Genomic DNA, 17,668 nt, shown 5'->3' with positions numbered 1-17,668 from the left:
CGATTTAGTCAATAAAGTAAACTGGGAGCTCTAATTCAGTGTGCAGGTTTTCTTCTCCTTTCTGCATGGACCCCTATTATCCAGCACCTGACCAAAAACAGGATTGGATGTGTGCACAACTACTCTGTCTTCTGTAGAGGAATTAGTTGCCAATGGTATTGTAATATTGTACTTTTTTTTTTTTAAAGTATCTGCGGATTTGTAGTTTTACTTTAACAAACCACCTTTACAACTGTCTTTCACCTTTCACAGGCTTTCAAGTTTTCCTTTTTTGGTAATTAATACAGTTTGTAAGGATAATTTTACATTACATAATACACTCATCTGGAACAACATGTAGGTACATACTCACAAACCAGAAATCATTGTTCTTAGGAGCTTGCATTGAAAGAGGAATCTGATCTGTGACCTAGTGCTCCACAGGCTTTGGTGCACTCTTCTATTGTATCAGATCTGTGGCCACCCTGTATTGTAGATCTAGCAACCAGTTCATCAGGACATTTATTGGAAATGCTTAATCACCAGAATAGTATCCTAATCAGGTGAAAAGAAAACAAGTTCTATGAGAATTTACAGATGATCCTTATACAGTTCTACCAGAGGCCAAAGAAGTGAGTTTACTTTCACTTATCCATCTGATGAATTCTTACAAAAGGATTCAAAAAAGAGATAATGGGAAATATACTGAGCCTGTAGACTATTTTGTGCTAGAGTGAATTAGTGAAGGATCTCTGGCTGTTTTCAGAGCTGGCTTCATTGTAAATCTGACACGGTCGGTAATGTCTGTCAATTATGTAGGGAAAAACTTGGAATTTGAGTTAACTAATCAGATTTAATTTTGTTCATAGATGCCAATATATAAAGATCAGGCCCCAAAACAGACAGAAGGTTGAATTACACCTAGCTACCGGTAAACGCCATTGTGCATCAGGTGAGTATGTTATACAGCTCTCCACCACCCTCTTGTGGCGAATCAAGCTACAACAGTTACTTACTCATGATCTTTTTCCATGATGACCTCATGTAGGTTATAGCCTACTTGCAGTTTACTAATTCCAAGGTAAAAAAGAGGTGAACTTCAGCATTTTTAACTGAGATGGATCCCATTCTTAAGATTGAAATTTAATTTTGATGCACATAATTTTACAACTTGTGAAGGGGAAATTGAAACTTTGCGACATGTGTCTTTCTGTTGTGAATCATTGCAGACCTTCTGGGGCTAAACATGACAGCACTCTTAAGTATCATTATAGCAAAGAGTGGTTGAAGTTTTGTAGGTTATGTGTTGCCATAAATGATCACCTCTCGCCTCAGTGTTGCCTGTCTTACCCATTATTACCTTTCTTATTTAGAGCCGCAGGCAGGCTCATATATTAGAGATGAAGGGAGACATGACAATGATTGTTAAGCTGTGGGGTTTTCATTGAAATTGTTCCATTCACGCCAGTACAAGCATAAAGGGAGTGTCTCGGGAGTGTCTCTCTACAGAAACGCTCTTGTGTATTAGATCCTATTTTGTGTTACCAAAGCAACGAAACTCCCATAGTACCATCCAATCAAAACTCGAAACCAAGTTCTCTCAACCAATCAGATGCCTGGTGTGCTTTGACTGACATTTAGCCGGTCCAATAGCATTGATCGGCCGGAGTAGTTGGCAAAGCTCCTACCTTCTCAGGTTAGTCCGTTGCTGGAACGTTAGAGCGTTAACAACTTTGTCAGTTTCTGTCGTTGTTTAGAAGTTTTTTTAATAACCACCAAAATGAGGGAAATCGTTCACCTGCAGGCTGGCCAGTGTGGAAACCAGATTGGAGCTAAGGTAATAATAGTTTTGGGCTAAAGGTGAAGTCTTAACTCACCGAAAATCAGCGTGAATGTCTAATTTGGTTTGGGCGGGCTGACAAAGTAGCTTACTTAGCAACAAAGCTAATGATAGGCTCGGTGTATAACCGCCGACGGTGTTGAGTCATAATGATAGTTTACCTTAGTTAGCCAGTTAATTTAACTGTTGGTTTTTATTCCTTTTTCCTGGTCCTAGTTCTGGGAGGTGATTAGTGACGAACATGGCATCGACCCGTCCGGGACTTACCATGGAGACAGCGACCTGCAGCTGGAGCGAATCAACGTGTATTACAACGAGGCTACAGGTTAGCTTCACTGTGCTGAGCTACAGAGTTAGATAATCTAGTTAGATCATTTCTAAGGTAGTCAAGGTAATTCAATACCACGCGGTAGGCTTGTTAGTACCGTTGACATCCAGCAGGGGATCCATATCCCGCTGGAAGCCATTAGAAACCAGTTTTAAGGCCAGCGTGACCTGCATGAGTCCTTCCTAGTTACTGTCTCCGTTTCCATGTTAACTTACAACAAATCAACAAACCTCCACCTAATGATATTTTAGGTCTTAGATAAACGACTTTTTTTTTTAGTTTACTCTTAATAGGAGACATTTTATTGTAAGGAAATGACTGGCAACAGAGGGTCACGGAGGTGTAATAGTAGAAAATATAAATGGGCACGTTAATGATAAAGTATAAAATTGGAAAGCCATTTTAGATATAGGTGTTGTACACTCTTGTCATGGGTGGATTATGAGACAGTGGGCCCCTGGGCACAGATATGCAAAAGGCCCCACCACCTCTCCCACAGAGGAGCAAGACACACAGACTTCATGGTGGTTTTTCCCCTTTTGTTGTTCTGCTTCTCTTTGTGGTCACTATGCATTTTTGTGGTTTTGTGTTTCTTTGAGGTAAGTTTGTGTTTTATGTGGTTGTTTTGTGTCCTTCTGCAGTTTTGCCTGCTGTTGTAGCTATTTTATGAATGTTTGCAGTTCCTTTGCATCTCTCTGTGGTAATTTTAAGTCTCTTCTTGGTCAGTAATTAGAGTGAAACTTTGCAGAGGAAGGCCAAGGGGTGGCTCCATCCATGTTTCTTAGGTTGTTTATAAGCACACTAGGCTGTATATTGACATGCCATCCAGCCTCTTAAAACAAGTACAAAAGGCTTTTTTGCTTTGTTTGGTGAACATTTTAATGAGGAAATTGTTTGATGCATACTAACAAAAAGGAGAAAAGCAAGCAGGTGTCTACTGATTCAGGGCAATTTATAAATTATTTATCTGTCAATAATTTGTCCATTTGTGTTTCTATCACCAGGTGGCAAGTATGTCCCCCGTGCAGTTCTGGTGGACTTGGAGCCAGGAACAATGGACTCTGTGAGGTCAGGTCCCTTTGGCCAAGTCTTCAGACCAGACAACTTTGTCTTTGGTGAGAATTTGAATGTCAGGACTTCATGTGTGTGAAGTAGTTGAGGGTCTCTTTCAGTGTTTGCACTGCTTACTGTGAGTACATTGTTTCATTTTGCAAGATGAGGTCATGTCTGATGTAGATCCAGGAGGTGTTGAAACAACAGCTGTGATAGATTTCTGTGTTATGTGACGTAGGTCAGAGCGGAGCAGGTAATAACTGGGCCAAAGGCCACTACACTGAAGGAGCTGAGCTGGTGGACTCTGTCCTGGATGTGGTGAGAAAGGAGGCAGAGAGCTGCGACTGCCTCCAGGGCTTCCAGCTCACACACTCCCTGGGAGGGGGCACCGGCTCCGGTATGGGCACGCTGCTCATCAGCAAAATCCGAGAGGAGTATCCAGACCGCATCATGAACACCTTCAGCGTGGTGCCTTCTCCCAAGGTACGTATAATACATGGAAATATTTTAAATTAAGCATTTGTCCCTCCACATGCTTTTCTGTGCTTTAATGCTGTTCCTCCTTCCTGTCTTTGTCTCACTTTCCCTTCACGCCGCCTCTCCAGGTGTCAGACACAGTGGTGGAGCCATACAATGCCACCCTCTCCGTCCACCAGCTGGTCGAGAACACAGATGAGACCTACTGCATTGATAATGAGGCCTTGTATGACATCTGCTTCCGCACACTGAAACTCACCACGCCCACCTACGGCGACCTCAACCATCTTGTCTCAGCCACCATGAGTGGAGTGACCACCTGCCTGCGCTTCCCCGGCCAGCTTAATGCCGATTTGAGGAAGCTTGCCGTCAACATGGTTCCTTTCCCCAGGCTGCACTTCTTCATGCCAGGTTTTGCCCCCCTGACCAGCAGAGGCAGCCAGCAGTACAGGTAGAGAGGCAGGAGTGTGCTTTTTAGAGACTGTATCAGACCTTCAAGTTGTATCGTAATGCATTTGAAATAAATCCTAACTGAACTGTCTGTCTTTTTCTAGGGCATTGACAGTTCCTGAACTCACCCAGCAAATGTTCGATGCAAAGAACATGATGGCAGCCTGCGACCCACGCCACGGGCGCTACCTTACAGTCGCGGCCATCTTCCGAGGCCGCATGTCCATGAAGGAGGTGGACGAGCAGATGCTGAACGTCCAGAACAAGAACAGCAGCTACTTTGTGGAGTGGATCCCCAACAACGTCAAAACAGCTGTCTGCGACATCCCTCCCCGCGGCCTCAAGATGGCCGCCACCTTTATCGGCAACAGCACAGCCATTCAGGAGCTGTTCAAACGCATCTCAGAGCAGTTCACTGCCATGTTCCGACGCAAAGCCTTCCTCCACTGGTGAGTAAAGGAAGACTGTCAGGACAATGGAGAGACATTCCTGTACTTGTGCTGCCCTGTTTTTACCCAAAATTCATACATTAAATTAGATTTTCATGCATGACTGTCATTTCATAACCCAAAATCTGTCATAGTACAAGCGACTTCACCAATAGCTATTTTTCAAAATGCATGTGTTTACTTGTTTCAGGTACACAGGCGAGGGCATGGATGAGATGGAGTTCACAGAGGCTGAGAGCAACATGAACGACCTGGTGTCCGAGTACCAGCAATACCAGGATGCCACAGCTGAGGAAGAGGGCGAGTTTGAGGAGGAGGAGGGTGAAGAGGAACTGGCCTAGACACCTACCGTGACCCTTTTCTTACTATGCAACAGTTAGGGCTGGTTCATGTGGTTCAATGCATTGTAGAATTATCACAAATTGGCTTAAAATCAATCATTTGGACAATTTCAAAGAAGTGTGCAGTAATTCCACTGTAAGCTGTCAAATGAAATACTGAACTCTTGTCTAGCCTAAACAGGAGCATGAAGGATTTCTACAGCCTTGGTTTTTAAACATTGTCTGTTCTATTTTTTCACACAACTTTTTGCAGTTAACACGTCTGTTTGTTATTCTTACTTTGGATATAAATGTTCTCCTGTTTCCTCTCTGTTTGGAGAGCATCACCTGAACATCACTTTCCCCTGAGTGGCAACATTCAAAACATGTCATCATGAATTCATATGGAAATAAATGGTCAACATTAGTTATGTGTGAGGAAATACCATTTATCATATTTTAAAGTTCACAGACTACCGACTATCTTGTAAGTCACGGATCAACTTGGCTCTTGATGTTTCCGGCACCTGTTGATCTTGTTTGTCCCCTCAGTGGTGTTGTGAAATAGGTAAATGCTCACCCTCTGTTTATTCTTTGTGTTTTTCAAGCTGCTGGTTTTAAATGTATTCGTGATGAAGGAGAATGTAATGCTGACCAGTTCAAGGCACCACTGCTGAATCTGACTATTGCTCTGTTTAATGTGGGTGTAATTCTCAAAGCAGAATGAAATAATCTCATTTAGCAGAAAAAAACAAACACCTTGCACTGAAAGACTTGAAAGCTGTAAACCGTGTCAGGAACTTGTCACTGCTACATTATTCCTTGTGTGCTTCAACTGGAATGTTTATTGACATACAAGTTATAGATGGGTTCAAATAAAGACTATGAATTAGTGCTATGCTCTGTGGTTTCTCATGGCTTCTTATAAATGTAACTGAACTACTACAGATGTTTTATCACTGACAAAGGTTTTACATAGGTGTTTTAGCTTTGTTAAACCTGAACAGAAATGACATATCTTTTGTTTGGCCTAAATAAAAGCAAATAATTTGAAAGTCATGATACCAGAATTCATGGACAGAAATAACTGATTGCACATTCTGAAATAGTTTTGGGGACATTTGGCCTTATCCAAATTATGCATCAGGATTATAGATTGTAAACTGCATTTTATCCTTTCATAGAAATGAATCAATCTTACAGAGGGTCATATATTAAAGAATATATAACACGTATATTAATAAAACAGTGTATGGGCAGACATCACCAGTCATACAGAACAATCACCTGTTAACTGCAGCAGAAGGAAAAGTCAGATAACACCTGGACCTCATCGTGCTATGAAGCTTCCTGTTCCTATTTCTTTTGTTCACATGCAGGAGAAAAATGATAAGGAAACTAAGATATGTATCTCTTATGACATACTTGGATGATTTGTTTTGATCATATCACTTGAATGTGTTCAACTTTGAAGGCTTAAATATATTTTTGTTTCCTGCCTCTGAAATTAAAAATATACTGAACTCTTGTCTAGCCATAACAGGAGTATGTTTTGCAATTGGTAGGTCTGTTTTTCGTTCTTACTTTGTTACCAAGGTGCCACACATGCTGAAAGAGCACCAAGACAACTGTCCCTTGCTTACAGTCAAGTATAGTGGTGGCAGCATCATGGTTTGGGGCTGCATGAGTGCTGCCAGCTCTGGGGAGCTCGGTTCATTTAGGGAAACATGAATTCCAAGCAGAGCATGATCGCCCCTCTCCAGAAACTGAGCTGCATTGCAGTTTTCCAACATGATGATGACCCAAAACACACCTAGTAGATGACAACTGCCTTGCTGAGGAAGCTGAAGGTGAAGGTGATGGACTGGCCAAGTATGTATCCAGCCCTAAACTCACCTGTGCACCTGTGGGCCATCCTCAAGCTCAAGGTGGAGGGGGGCTGTCTTCACATCCATCTGCTCCATGATGTCATCATGGAGGAGTGCCAGATAATAATGGTTGGCACACAAAATATTGACACTTCAGGCACAATTTGGACATGTTCACTGTGGGGTGTACTGACTTATATTGCCAGCTGTTTAGATGTTGATGGCTGTGTTTTGAGTAATTTTCAGAGGAAGGTAAATCTATACTACTATAGAAGCTGTACACTGACTACTTTAAGTTATATCAAAGTGTCATTTCTGTAGTGTTGTCCCATGACAAGATATAATAAAATATTTTCAAAAATGGGAGGGGTGTACTCACTTATGTGAGATACTGGACTCCAGAATGTTATGAAGAGTGATCAGATGAATTGCAATTAATTGCAAAGTCCCTCTTTGCCATGAAAACGATCTTAATTCTCTGCTGAAGACTGGGATAAAGCCATTTTCTCTGATGAATCCCCTTTCCAGTTGTTTGGGGCATCCGGAAAAAAGCTTGCCCAGAGAAGAAAAGGTGAGTGCTACCATCAGTCCTATGTCATGCCAACAGTAAAGCATCCTGAGCCCATGCATGTGTGGGATTGCTTTTCAGCCAAGGGAGTGGGCTCACTCACAATTTTGCAGAAGAACACAGCCATGAATAAAGAATGGTACCAAAACATCCTCTGAGAGCACCTTGTCCCAACCATCCAAGAACAGTTTGGTGACAATGCCTTTTCCAGCATGATGGAGCACCTTGCCTTAAGACAAAAGTGATAACTAAGTGGCTCTGGAAACAGAACATCAAAATTTTGGGTCCATGGCCAGGAAACTCCCCAGACTTTAATCCCACTGATAACTTGTGGTCAATCCTCAAAAGGTGGGTAGACAAACAAAAACCCACAAATTCTGACAAACTCTAAGCATTGATTATGCAAGAATGGGGTGCCATCAGTCAGGATGTGGCCCAGAATTTGATTGACAGCATGCCAGGGTGAATTGCAGAGGTCTTGAAAAAGAAGGGTCATCACTGCAAATATTGACTCTTTGCATAAACTTAATATAATTGTCAATAAAAGCCTTGGACACTTACGAAATCCTTGTAATTATACTTCAGTATACCATAGAAACATCCGACAAAAAGATCTAAAAACACTGAGGCAGCAGACTTTGTGAAAATTAATATTTGTGTCATTCTCAAAACTTTTGGCCACGGCTGTAAATGTTCTCCTGTTTCCTCTCTGTTTGGAGAGTATCACCTGAACTTCACTCCCCCCTGAGTGGCAGCATTCAAAATATGTCATGATAAATTCACATGGAAAATAAAAACTAAGTCAGAGTTGAAAATCCCTTCAAAGCCAATTTTACTCCTCGTCCCCGCTACGCCTCTCTTTAGTTGCACGGATAAATTCTATCAAAATGAATCAGTGGAACCAATTTAGACTGCATTTTGGATTTCAAACAACTTTTTTTTATTGGGCAGCACTAGCTCAGTCCATAGGGGCTTGGGTTGGAACCGGAGGGTCGCCTGTTCAAGTCCCCGTCCGGACCGAAAATATGGAGCGTGGACTGGTAGCTGGAGAGGTGCCAGTTAACCTCCTGGGCACTGCCAAGGTGTCCTTGAGCAAGGCACCGAACCCCCGAACTACTCGGAGTGCCTGTCCTGGGTAGCCCCACTCTGACATCTTTCCATTTAGTGCATGTATAGGTCCTGTTTGTGCATGTGTGTGTTCGGACCTGTGTGTAACTGACAACAGAGTGAAAAAATTGAATTGAATTTCCCCTAGGGGATTAATAAAGTATATTAAAATTTTAAAAAATTATGCTCCAACAAGACATCAAATGAGTGATGGAAGCCTGTTTATGTAAAGTATCTGTCCATCAAATCGAAGGAAGTTCTCCAGCAGAACAGGCAACACAACTGATAACATCCAACATCCTTGTTCACCTGCTCTCATTTCATCAGATTAACAGCTAAGTTTCCTTTAACCCTTCTCAAACCACACAGGCTCACATAGACTCAACAGAAATGACATTATATCTTTTTGTTTGGCCTAAATAAAAGCAAATGATTTGAAAGTCATAATACCAGAATTCAAGGACAGAAATAACTGATTGCACATTCTGAAATAGCAGTTTTGGGGACATTTGGCCTTGAGATTGATTCATGAGCAGGATATGAGAAAATAAAATGCTTGAAGATTATTCGGAGTTGAGTGATTGGACCCTCTGCTCGTGCATTTTTAAATGTCTTCCAATTTAGATTTACTATCCAAATGATACTGCAGGATTACAGATTGTAAACTGCATTTGATCCTTTTATAGAAATGAATCAATCTTACAGAGGGCCATATATTAAAGAATATATAACACGTATATTAATAAAACAGTGTATGGGCAGACATCACCAGTCATACAGAACAATCACCTGTTAACTGCAGCAGAAGGAAAAGTCAGATAACACCTGGACCTCATCGTGCTATAAAGCTTCCTGTTCCTATTTCTTTTGTTCACATGCAGAAGAGAAATGATAAGGAAACTAAGATATGTATCTCATGACATACTTGGATGATTTGATCATATCACTTGAATTTGTTTAACTTTGAAGGCTTACATTTAAAGAATATCACCCAGTGACATTACATTGGATATTTGTGTGTGTGTGTGTGTGTGTGTAACACACAAGTTAAAGTCTAAGATGAGGGGGATCTGAAAGAAAAAGAATTGAAGTCTGAAAAATCAGATCACTGAGGACAACTACAGAAGATGTTAGATTAAAAAAGGTAAATGAGTCACATGACTTGATCAAGCTATACCAATGATCCAAATAAAAATGAGTCTATTCTATTAATTTATCATTAGGTTTGTTATGATTATTTTTTTAACTGCAAATATGTTTAGAAATACAATTATCATACAATCAAAAGCAAATCTGATCATCATTTAGCACTTTTATGAAATTGAATCTATAAAGGTACAACAACATGTCAGTACATTTTCAGATTTGTCTTGTGTGCTGCTGCCTTCTGTATGTGCACGCACGCACGCACGCACACACGCACACACACACACACACACACACACACAGAGTGCTGTGTTTTCTCCTCCCAAGCTCCTCCTGACAGTCAGCTCTGTCTCAGCCTCCTCCACACATGGAGCTTAGACTGCCTGGATCTGGCTCCTATCACCAGTCATGTTAGGATACTTATTGAAAACTAGATTTCTGTTTCTTGCCAGAGAATAATCATCATACATCATTATCCTCATGGGATTTGCAATAATGAGCAATAAAATTCTTCAGAGAAAAAAACAACATTTTGCTATACCAACATCACAACAGCTTTTATATAAAAATATATAGTTCTGTACATGCAGCTAGCAAACAAATGTAGCCCATGGACTTTAATAACTTACAAAGCTGCCATTATTCACGACGACTTCTGACTTCAACCAAAATCCTAAATGAGCACAGAATCTGTCATACAAAAATAAGGTTTGGGAAATATGTGGTAAAACATTAAATAATGGAGAAACTACAAATATAAGCCTACAGCCAAATCATGCCAATGCATGGAAGTGCAACTGGTACAACTAGTGAGTGCTGAAATGAATCTGCAGGTTATTGTGTGAGAGCGGAATCTGGTCGTCGCGCTCCGATGCAAGTGTGCTCCACTCTGCAGTTACTGTATCGCCTGCAGTAGAGAACACTGCAGAGACACTGATGACTGGAATAGACTGGTATCTACTGGCCAACTTGGAAATCAGAGGAAGCATCAACTGATTGTTACTCCACCAGCTGAGAGCGTCCTCAGAAAGAGAGAGGGATGGAGAACTACAGTATTTGGTCACTTCTTTGTTAGCTCTGGCAAAGGCTGACATGGGCTGCTGCTGAACTGTAGCATCAGTGAAGGTCTGCCACAGACTCTCCAGCAGAGAAGATGATGATGCTCTTCTTTTGGTAGCAGAGCTTTGGGGCTCTAGTTTCCAGGCGCAGCGCAGGGTGGCACAGGGTGGCGGACCCCGCGCAGAGCTAGTTTCGAGCAGCGCAACCCGAGACGCGCTCAGTTTGGTAGTTTGGCAGACCGAGGTGCGCTGAGATGGGTGTGGCGGCGCAGTAGAAGGAGGTGTTGACAGATCCAGCTTGGCGCAGTGACAGTTTCGTGACAAAAGGCTTCGCTGAAGGTGCGCTAAAAGCTCGCCAGCTGAAACCAGGTCTACTGTCAGCGCAGACGGAGCGCAGCCAGTGTAAGTGGAAGTTTGGCTGACCGGCGAACAGTGCGCACACGTCACCAAAACCTCACAGGCAGGTTTCCAGAATATCAGGCACATTAATAATGCAATAAATACACAAAAACCACTATTCAACGCAACTATCTGCAATCAGCACATAAATCTGTCTCTATATCGACTGTCCCGTCACATCTAATGTCAGATCAAAGGGGATTGGCACCGTTTGGCACGTGTAATGAAAAACGCCACCACTCTCATGTTTGAGAAGAGCAGCCACACGGTCTGCTCCATTGCTCCTTTACATTCTCAGATCATCCAGGACACAAAGGACAGTACTGGAGAGTTATCCATGGTCTGGGAGATTAAACAGGCCGTCAACAGGGATCTCAGGAAGAGATACACTAGCAAGCAGGAAAGAAATATTTAGACAAGTTCAGCTCTTGACACTCGTTTCGAGGACCTGCCATTCCTGTCTGATGAAGAGAGAGAGGACACGTATGGAAGAATGACTGCTGAGGCTACTTGACCAGAGGTAAATCTGCTGTTTTATGTTATGTGAAAATTAATTTAAAATGTTACTCTGGTCTTAAAGCATTAATATAACGTATCCAATTGACAAAATAACAAATAGTCCATATCACATATGTTTGATATAGAAAAAGTAAATGTGTGTATTGTATATCATTTTTGTTCAAACATGGTTTGGATTGAAGACGTCTGATTTTAAGATATACAGCTTTTGTTTTACCTGTTTTTTATTGTGTTGGTCACCTACAGCAAGAAGTGAGAGCAGAGGAGGAGGAAACATCAGAGCACAACAAAGTGAGGGAAGAGGAAAGCCCGACCACTGAGGAGGAGCAACACCAAGGGCTCTAGTTTCGCAGACCGGGCGAGGGGGAGGGCGCAGCGCACCTGGGTGTGGCCAGGCGGATTTTGCAAGTTTGGCACACCGTGCTCGCTGGCGCAGCTACTCCTCTTTCCCACCTCCATCCCTCCTACCTGCACAAGTCAGAAAGAGGGAGGAGAGAAGGCGTGGAGTGGGTTTTACACACATCACACCAATCAAATGAGCCCCTCTCCTTGCCCTTAAATGCGCTGCGCAAAGGCGTAATGAGAGTTTACTCAATTCGCCATGGCGGAAGAGAGCAGCAGCGTCAGACGGCCAAACTTCTCCCAGGAGGAAACTGATGTTTTGGTCCGGGAGGTCCAAGCTCGCAGTGTCCGAATATACGAACTGCGAGCAGACCTCCATGGGCTGATGATAGAAAGGTAGCCTAGGAGGAGGTCACCACAATTGTAAATCAATGTTGCGTTTCTCTCGTGCGCGTGCGCTCTCTCTTTCTCTTTCGCAGTCTCACTCTGTTTCTTTACTTTTGACTTTTCTAAGATGACAGATGCTGAATATATACTCCCTATCTGATGCTGTGGCTGTTTGTGGTTGGCTGAGAGGGATGTGAACTCATTAGTCTGCAGCTGTGTTAATCAAATCAGGTTGGGTTTCAGGGTTCAACGCTAAGGTTTTTTTCACTTGCCTGGTCAGGCAAGTTGGTCAGAGATCTACTTGCCCGAAGTTTTTACTTGCCCTATAAAAATTGTTTAATTTAAGCGGCTATCAAATAACAAAGGACTAAGTACATACAGTACATGTGTGCACAGTAATGAGCAGGTGAAATGTCTGTCTAGCTTACATATGAGGTGTCTCAAGATTTAGGAACATACAATTGTATTGAATATAATAAAAGTAAAAAGTCACTAGACATGCTGCTGTTTTGTGCTATGACCTATTTAAGTGTTGGAAGTTGTTATTTACATGACAACGCCTGAACGCAACACAAGTTCAGCATGAGTGCCGTGCTGAGCTGCTGTGGAGCAGCGTGTCTGTCTGTGCGTAACAGCAGTCTGTTGGTTATTTACACAGTGTCCATAACAATAACTTTGTCAGCTGACAAACTGCACCGGGCTCGGGGTCAGGTTTGGTCAGGAAAATGCGGCCCGAGCCGCTCTAGCGTGCTCACCTGTGTGTGTGTGGCGGAACTCCGCCGTGTGCGATACAGAGAGCAGAGGAGAATTGTTAATGCGTGACCATGTAGAGACAGAAATAACACGATGGTATAACACCATAAATAGTATATTGTTATGTTATAATATGAAGCGTCCGTCTCGCAAAATAATATCAATGGGGGCTGTGGGCAGGACATTGTTACACAGCGTGTGCCTGTGACTTTAGGCAGAGAGACCGCTGCATCAGAGCAGAAGAGCACGTTTTCAAATACATTTATTTTATCAATTAGTTATTAACTTTTACTATTTTTAGCAGCTTGCCCATTCAGGCAAGTGAGTTGTTAGTTTACATGCCCAACCATGAGTTTTACTTGCTCCGGGCAATCGGGCAATCCTTATTGTTGAGCCCTGCATTGGCTTAAGGGCCTTGACATCATCCTCTGCATTTGAAATGTCTGCTTCACTGAGAGTGCAGATGTCGGTTTCTGTCAGTTTTTGAGGACACTCCTCAATCTGGAAGATATCAAACAAGGCAAATGCAACTGCAATACAACACTGATATGCACCAGCCACAAAGTGTTTGCTGTAACCTGATTTAAAGATAACAGTTTTACCTTAAGATAAGGATCATTTCTTCTGTCTTGATGCCGGCCTGTTTCCAGCTTCAGAGAGTAAAATTTATAATGTGGCAGCAAACCTCCTAAACCTGGCCATCCACTCATCATCACAACAACTACTATTAAACAGCATTTACAATGCCCCTTTTATAAATGCTGTCCTGTTTTTACTGCACTGTGACCGCTGCATCATTATATTCATTACATTAACATAATGACTAAAGACACAGTTAGAATGGAGTATAACCAGCAGACCCTCCTAAAGTCCTTCCCCTCTGTTATAAAGCCACTACAACAGCTTCTCTTACTGTCAATAATGCTCCTTTCACAGCCTCTATTGATATTACTACCAGTGCTATCTCTCCTGGTAACTTTGTACTGATACCAGTGTTATTAGTACTGATACTTAGACTAACATCTACAAACAGTATTATTGCTGCTACTTGTCACTCCACTATGTCACTCCTGCCTTGTTATTTTAATTTTGTATAGTTTCTATTTTATTTATTTTCTTATTCTTATTTTACATACCTATACTGTATATGTTGGATTTGCACTATGTCATTAACCTTTTTATTTATGAACCATTAACCTGTTTACATTTCAAGATTTGTGGGCATTTTTTGCAAATTATTGATAATCCTCACTGTTTATATTTTGTTAGTTTGCACTCTATATTGTGCATGTATTACTTTTCTTCCATCTAAACTGTCTGCTCTGCTGGTGAACTCACTCTAATGACTCAGTGACAGAAGCAAAGGGCTTTAAGAGGGTCTAACCAACAACAACAATCTAAAACTGCTCTGTAAGCTCTTGCAATCGCTTTCAATTTTATTACAGTTCATAAACTGAGATCAAAATAAAATAAGACTATATATATTGATTTTGGAAGTGTATCATCTTGTCCTGTTCTTGAGTCATTATAATAACCTAAACACAGCTTTAAAATAGAACAAATGAATGGAACATTTGCTGAAGAACCTCCTAGTCTTTTTTTCTTTTACAATTTTTAAATCTATCTTTAAGAAGCTTTTTAAAGAAAGCTGCGAAGGGAAAAAATTCATAACACTAACCAAAATGAACACTTATCTTTATCCTAAAATAATCAATACTTATCAATATCTAAACTTTATCATGACTAATTTACAACCTAAACTTATTAAAACTGTTCAATATCTATCCTAAACTTATTATGTCTCTAAACCAAAAAAAGGAAAAGACAGAGCTGTAGAGCAACACTAACAAACGGTGTGTGTGGCGGTGCAACTGACACTAAGTACACTATACCTGATGGTGCAGCTAAGCATGGCGCTTTACCTGTGAGGAGTTACTTACAGCTCTGCTCTGCATGGAAAATTGTTACACCATCGCCGTACTTCCGCCGTCACTTCCACCTGATTAGCACGCGGAACCCAAGCGGACATGTGTACGAAGGGCCTGCCCACTTGGTAGAGTGTTACGTGCAAAGTAGTAGCCGTGGCCGAGCGTGCGATGTCGTGCAATGTCTGCTCCTCCCCCCCTTCACGCCGTGGACCAGAGGCGGGTGGCTGGCATCGATCGCGGCATCTCTCCTGCTTCCTCCATCTCCTTCTCAGCCTCTTTGCACAAGGCTGTGTTAGAGAGATGGGCAGAGGAGGAAAAGGAAGCCACAGGTCAATCTAGCTGGGTTAAAAAGAATGAGACAAATCATTTGGGTTGAGGCAGGTCTATTTGACAAAACTTATTTTTCATGAGCGACTCGATCCAAAAAACTGAAGGCCAAAGTTCAAAACTATTAACTTTAAGTTGTTGTTACAATATGAGTGCAAATTAAGCCGGATGCAACTAGTGAAGTCACATCATGAGTGGAGTTTGTTTCCCCACAAATCATCTTTGGCCAAGTATACACACCTGCCTGCAGAGAGTACACAAACCCAACATGTGAAAAGTTTTGACCTGTCACCAGGTTACTCAAAGAATTGTTGTTAAATGGTGACAGCTGAGTGAGATTTTAATCAGTAAAAGTCACAGTAAGTGCTGCTAATAGAGTGCTCTTTGTTAAAAGAGAGAGAGGAAGAAGAGTTTTCATTTGATGCAACATGGTCAAATTATCACATTCAAACTGTAATCACACCATTATGTCACTGCTGCTTTGTAATTTTTACTTTGTATCTATTGTATTTCTATTCTTATTTTACATACCTGTATATGTTGGATATGCACCATACTATTAACCTGTTTACAAGTTTAGGTTAAGTTTATTTACTTTATTAATCCCCCTGAGGAGAAATTCAATGTTTTCACTGTTGCTTGTCAATTACACACAGGTCTGAAAGACACACATGCACAAACAGGACCTATACATGCACAAAGTGAAGAGATGTCAGAGTGAGGGGGCTGCCCTTGGTGAGGCGCCCCAAGCAGTTGGGGGGTTCGGTGCCTTGCTCATGGGCACCTCGGCAGTGCCCAGGAGGTGAACTGGCACCTCTCCAGCCACCAGTCCACGCTCCATATTTTTGGTCCGGACGGGGACTCGAACAGGCTACCCTCCCGTTCCCAACCCAAGTCCCTATGAGCTGAGCTACTGCCGCCCCACGCCTTACCATTAGCCTGTTTACGTTTCTGGCATTGTGTACTTTTTTTGCACCGTAAGGATAATCTTAATTGTTTATATTTTGCATGATTTGCATGCTATATATTTGTACTCTTTTCTTGTGCTTTCCCTTGTGTGCAATTTCCCTCTGGATAAATAAAGTACTATCTTGTCTTTATTTTGTTGTGTTTTGTTTTTTCAAATTCTCTATATATCTGTACTCATTTATTTCCTTGTGCTGCTGCAACACCTGAACGTCCCCTCAAAGGATCATCAGAGGTTTATCTGGTCTTATCTTATTTGTATGGGTCAATATATTATGGACATTTCATGTAGGGTAAATTAGCCACAGCTTATCTAACTGATCACTTTGTTTGTAAATACCATGAATAATTTTATCAGTCCTGGTGGTAGCATCAGCCAACCAGCACAGAGACACACACACAGGTAAGCTACAGGCTCTCAGGTGAGCTCTGAGGTCATAGGCTACATTCAGACTGCAGGCAAATCACATTTGTTTCTCAAATCAGATCTTGAATAGAGACTGTCCACACTGTAATTTAGAGGTAATCAGAGTGGATTTGTTTGTCCAGACATTACCAAACTATCTGCACGGGTTGCTTTGGTAATGTCGTAGACACCAGTAACTACGTAGCAACGCGAGTGATGTGGCTTTCCAACACGGAAGCATGAGAAATAGAGGTCCATCATTGTGCCCTCCAATTTATTTTAACTAAGTGATGTGACAGTGACGTTGACCTTTGGTTGTAGCGTACCTGTTCTTGCTATTTGCTGCCTCTTTTGTGTTTTATCTGATTGTTGGTTTTATCAGTATTTGCACATTTTAATTTTTCTCGTTTCTTCACTGTTTTGTGAAGCACTTTGAGCTTCAGCCCCTGTATGACAGGTGCTAAATAAATACATTTTATTATTATTATTATTATTATTATTATTATGTTTCAAAAAATTGATGACTTCTTAATTTTTAAGTACTTATTAATATAACTTTTATGCATGTATTGCTTTTTTCTTTTCCTAAGTTGCATCTAAACGTTTTGCTCTGCTGTTGAACTCACTCTAATGACTCAGTGACTGAAGCAAAGGGCTTTGACAATGTTCCATCCAAATGTATATTTTCATTAAATGCAATGTAAACAGGTACAGGCCTCAAAGTTGATTTCATTCAACTGTTTATGTCTCATATTTGACATGAACTAGTGAAGAAAATGCCAGGAGCAACGCAGCTACTTGAAAGAGCATTTCAATTTCAGCCACAGGAGGTGAGGAGTGCACAGTATGAGCTCCATAACAGGTACCCTGTGGAGTTTTTGATCACCGGTGGAACTATGGAGCAATGTTTTGATGACTGGGTTCCTGTTTTGTTTGTGTCTTGTGATTGATTAGCATGTGTGCGAGGACACATATGTACATGCATGAGCATGCGAGTG

At 41.6% G+C, this 17,668-nt stretch overlaps 1 protein-coding gene across 1 annotated transcript; it reads left to right on the top strand.

Annotated features, from left to right (window-relative positions):
- Positions 1 to 1,656: 1,656 nt before the first annotated feature.
- On the top strand, positions 1,657 to 5,794 carry LOC125900667 (tubulin beta-4B chain). Its single transcript, XM_049595812.1, has 7 exons — positions 1,657 to 1,816; positions 2,036 to 2,144; positions 3,152 to 3,262; positions 3,439 to 3,683; positions 3,806 to 4,128; positions 4,232 to 4,576; positions 4,767 to 5,794. The coding sequence occupies exons 1-7, from the start codon at positions 1,760 to 1,762 to the stop codon at positions 4,915 to 4,917; spliced, it is 1,341 nt and encodes a 446-aa protein (XP_049451769.1). The 5' UTR covers positions 1,657 to 1,759; the 3' UTR covers positions 4,918 to 5,794.
- The last annotated feature ends 11,874 nt before the right edge of the window (positions 5,795 to 17,668 follow it).

This window comes from Epinephelus fuscoguttatus, linkage group LG14 (genome assembly GCF_011397635.1).
Source record: "Epinephelus fuscoguttatus linkage group LG14, E.fuscoguttatus.final_Chr_v1".
In the NCBI taxonomy this organism is placed as follows: domain Eukaryota; kingdom Metazoa; phylum Chordata; class Actinopteri; order Perciformes; family Serranidae; genus Epinephelus; species Epinephelus fuscoguttatus.
Note: the sequence above shows the minus strand (reverse complement) of the source record. Positions and strands in the feature narration are given on the sequence as shown.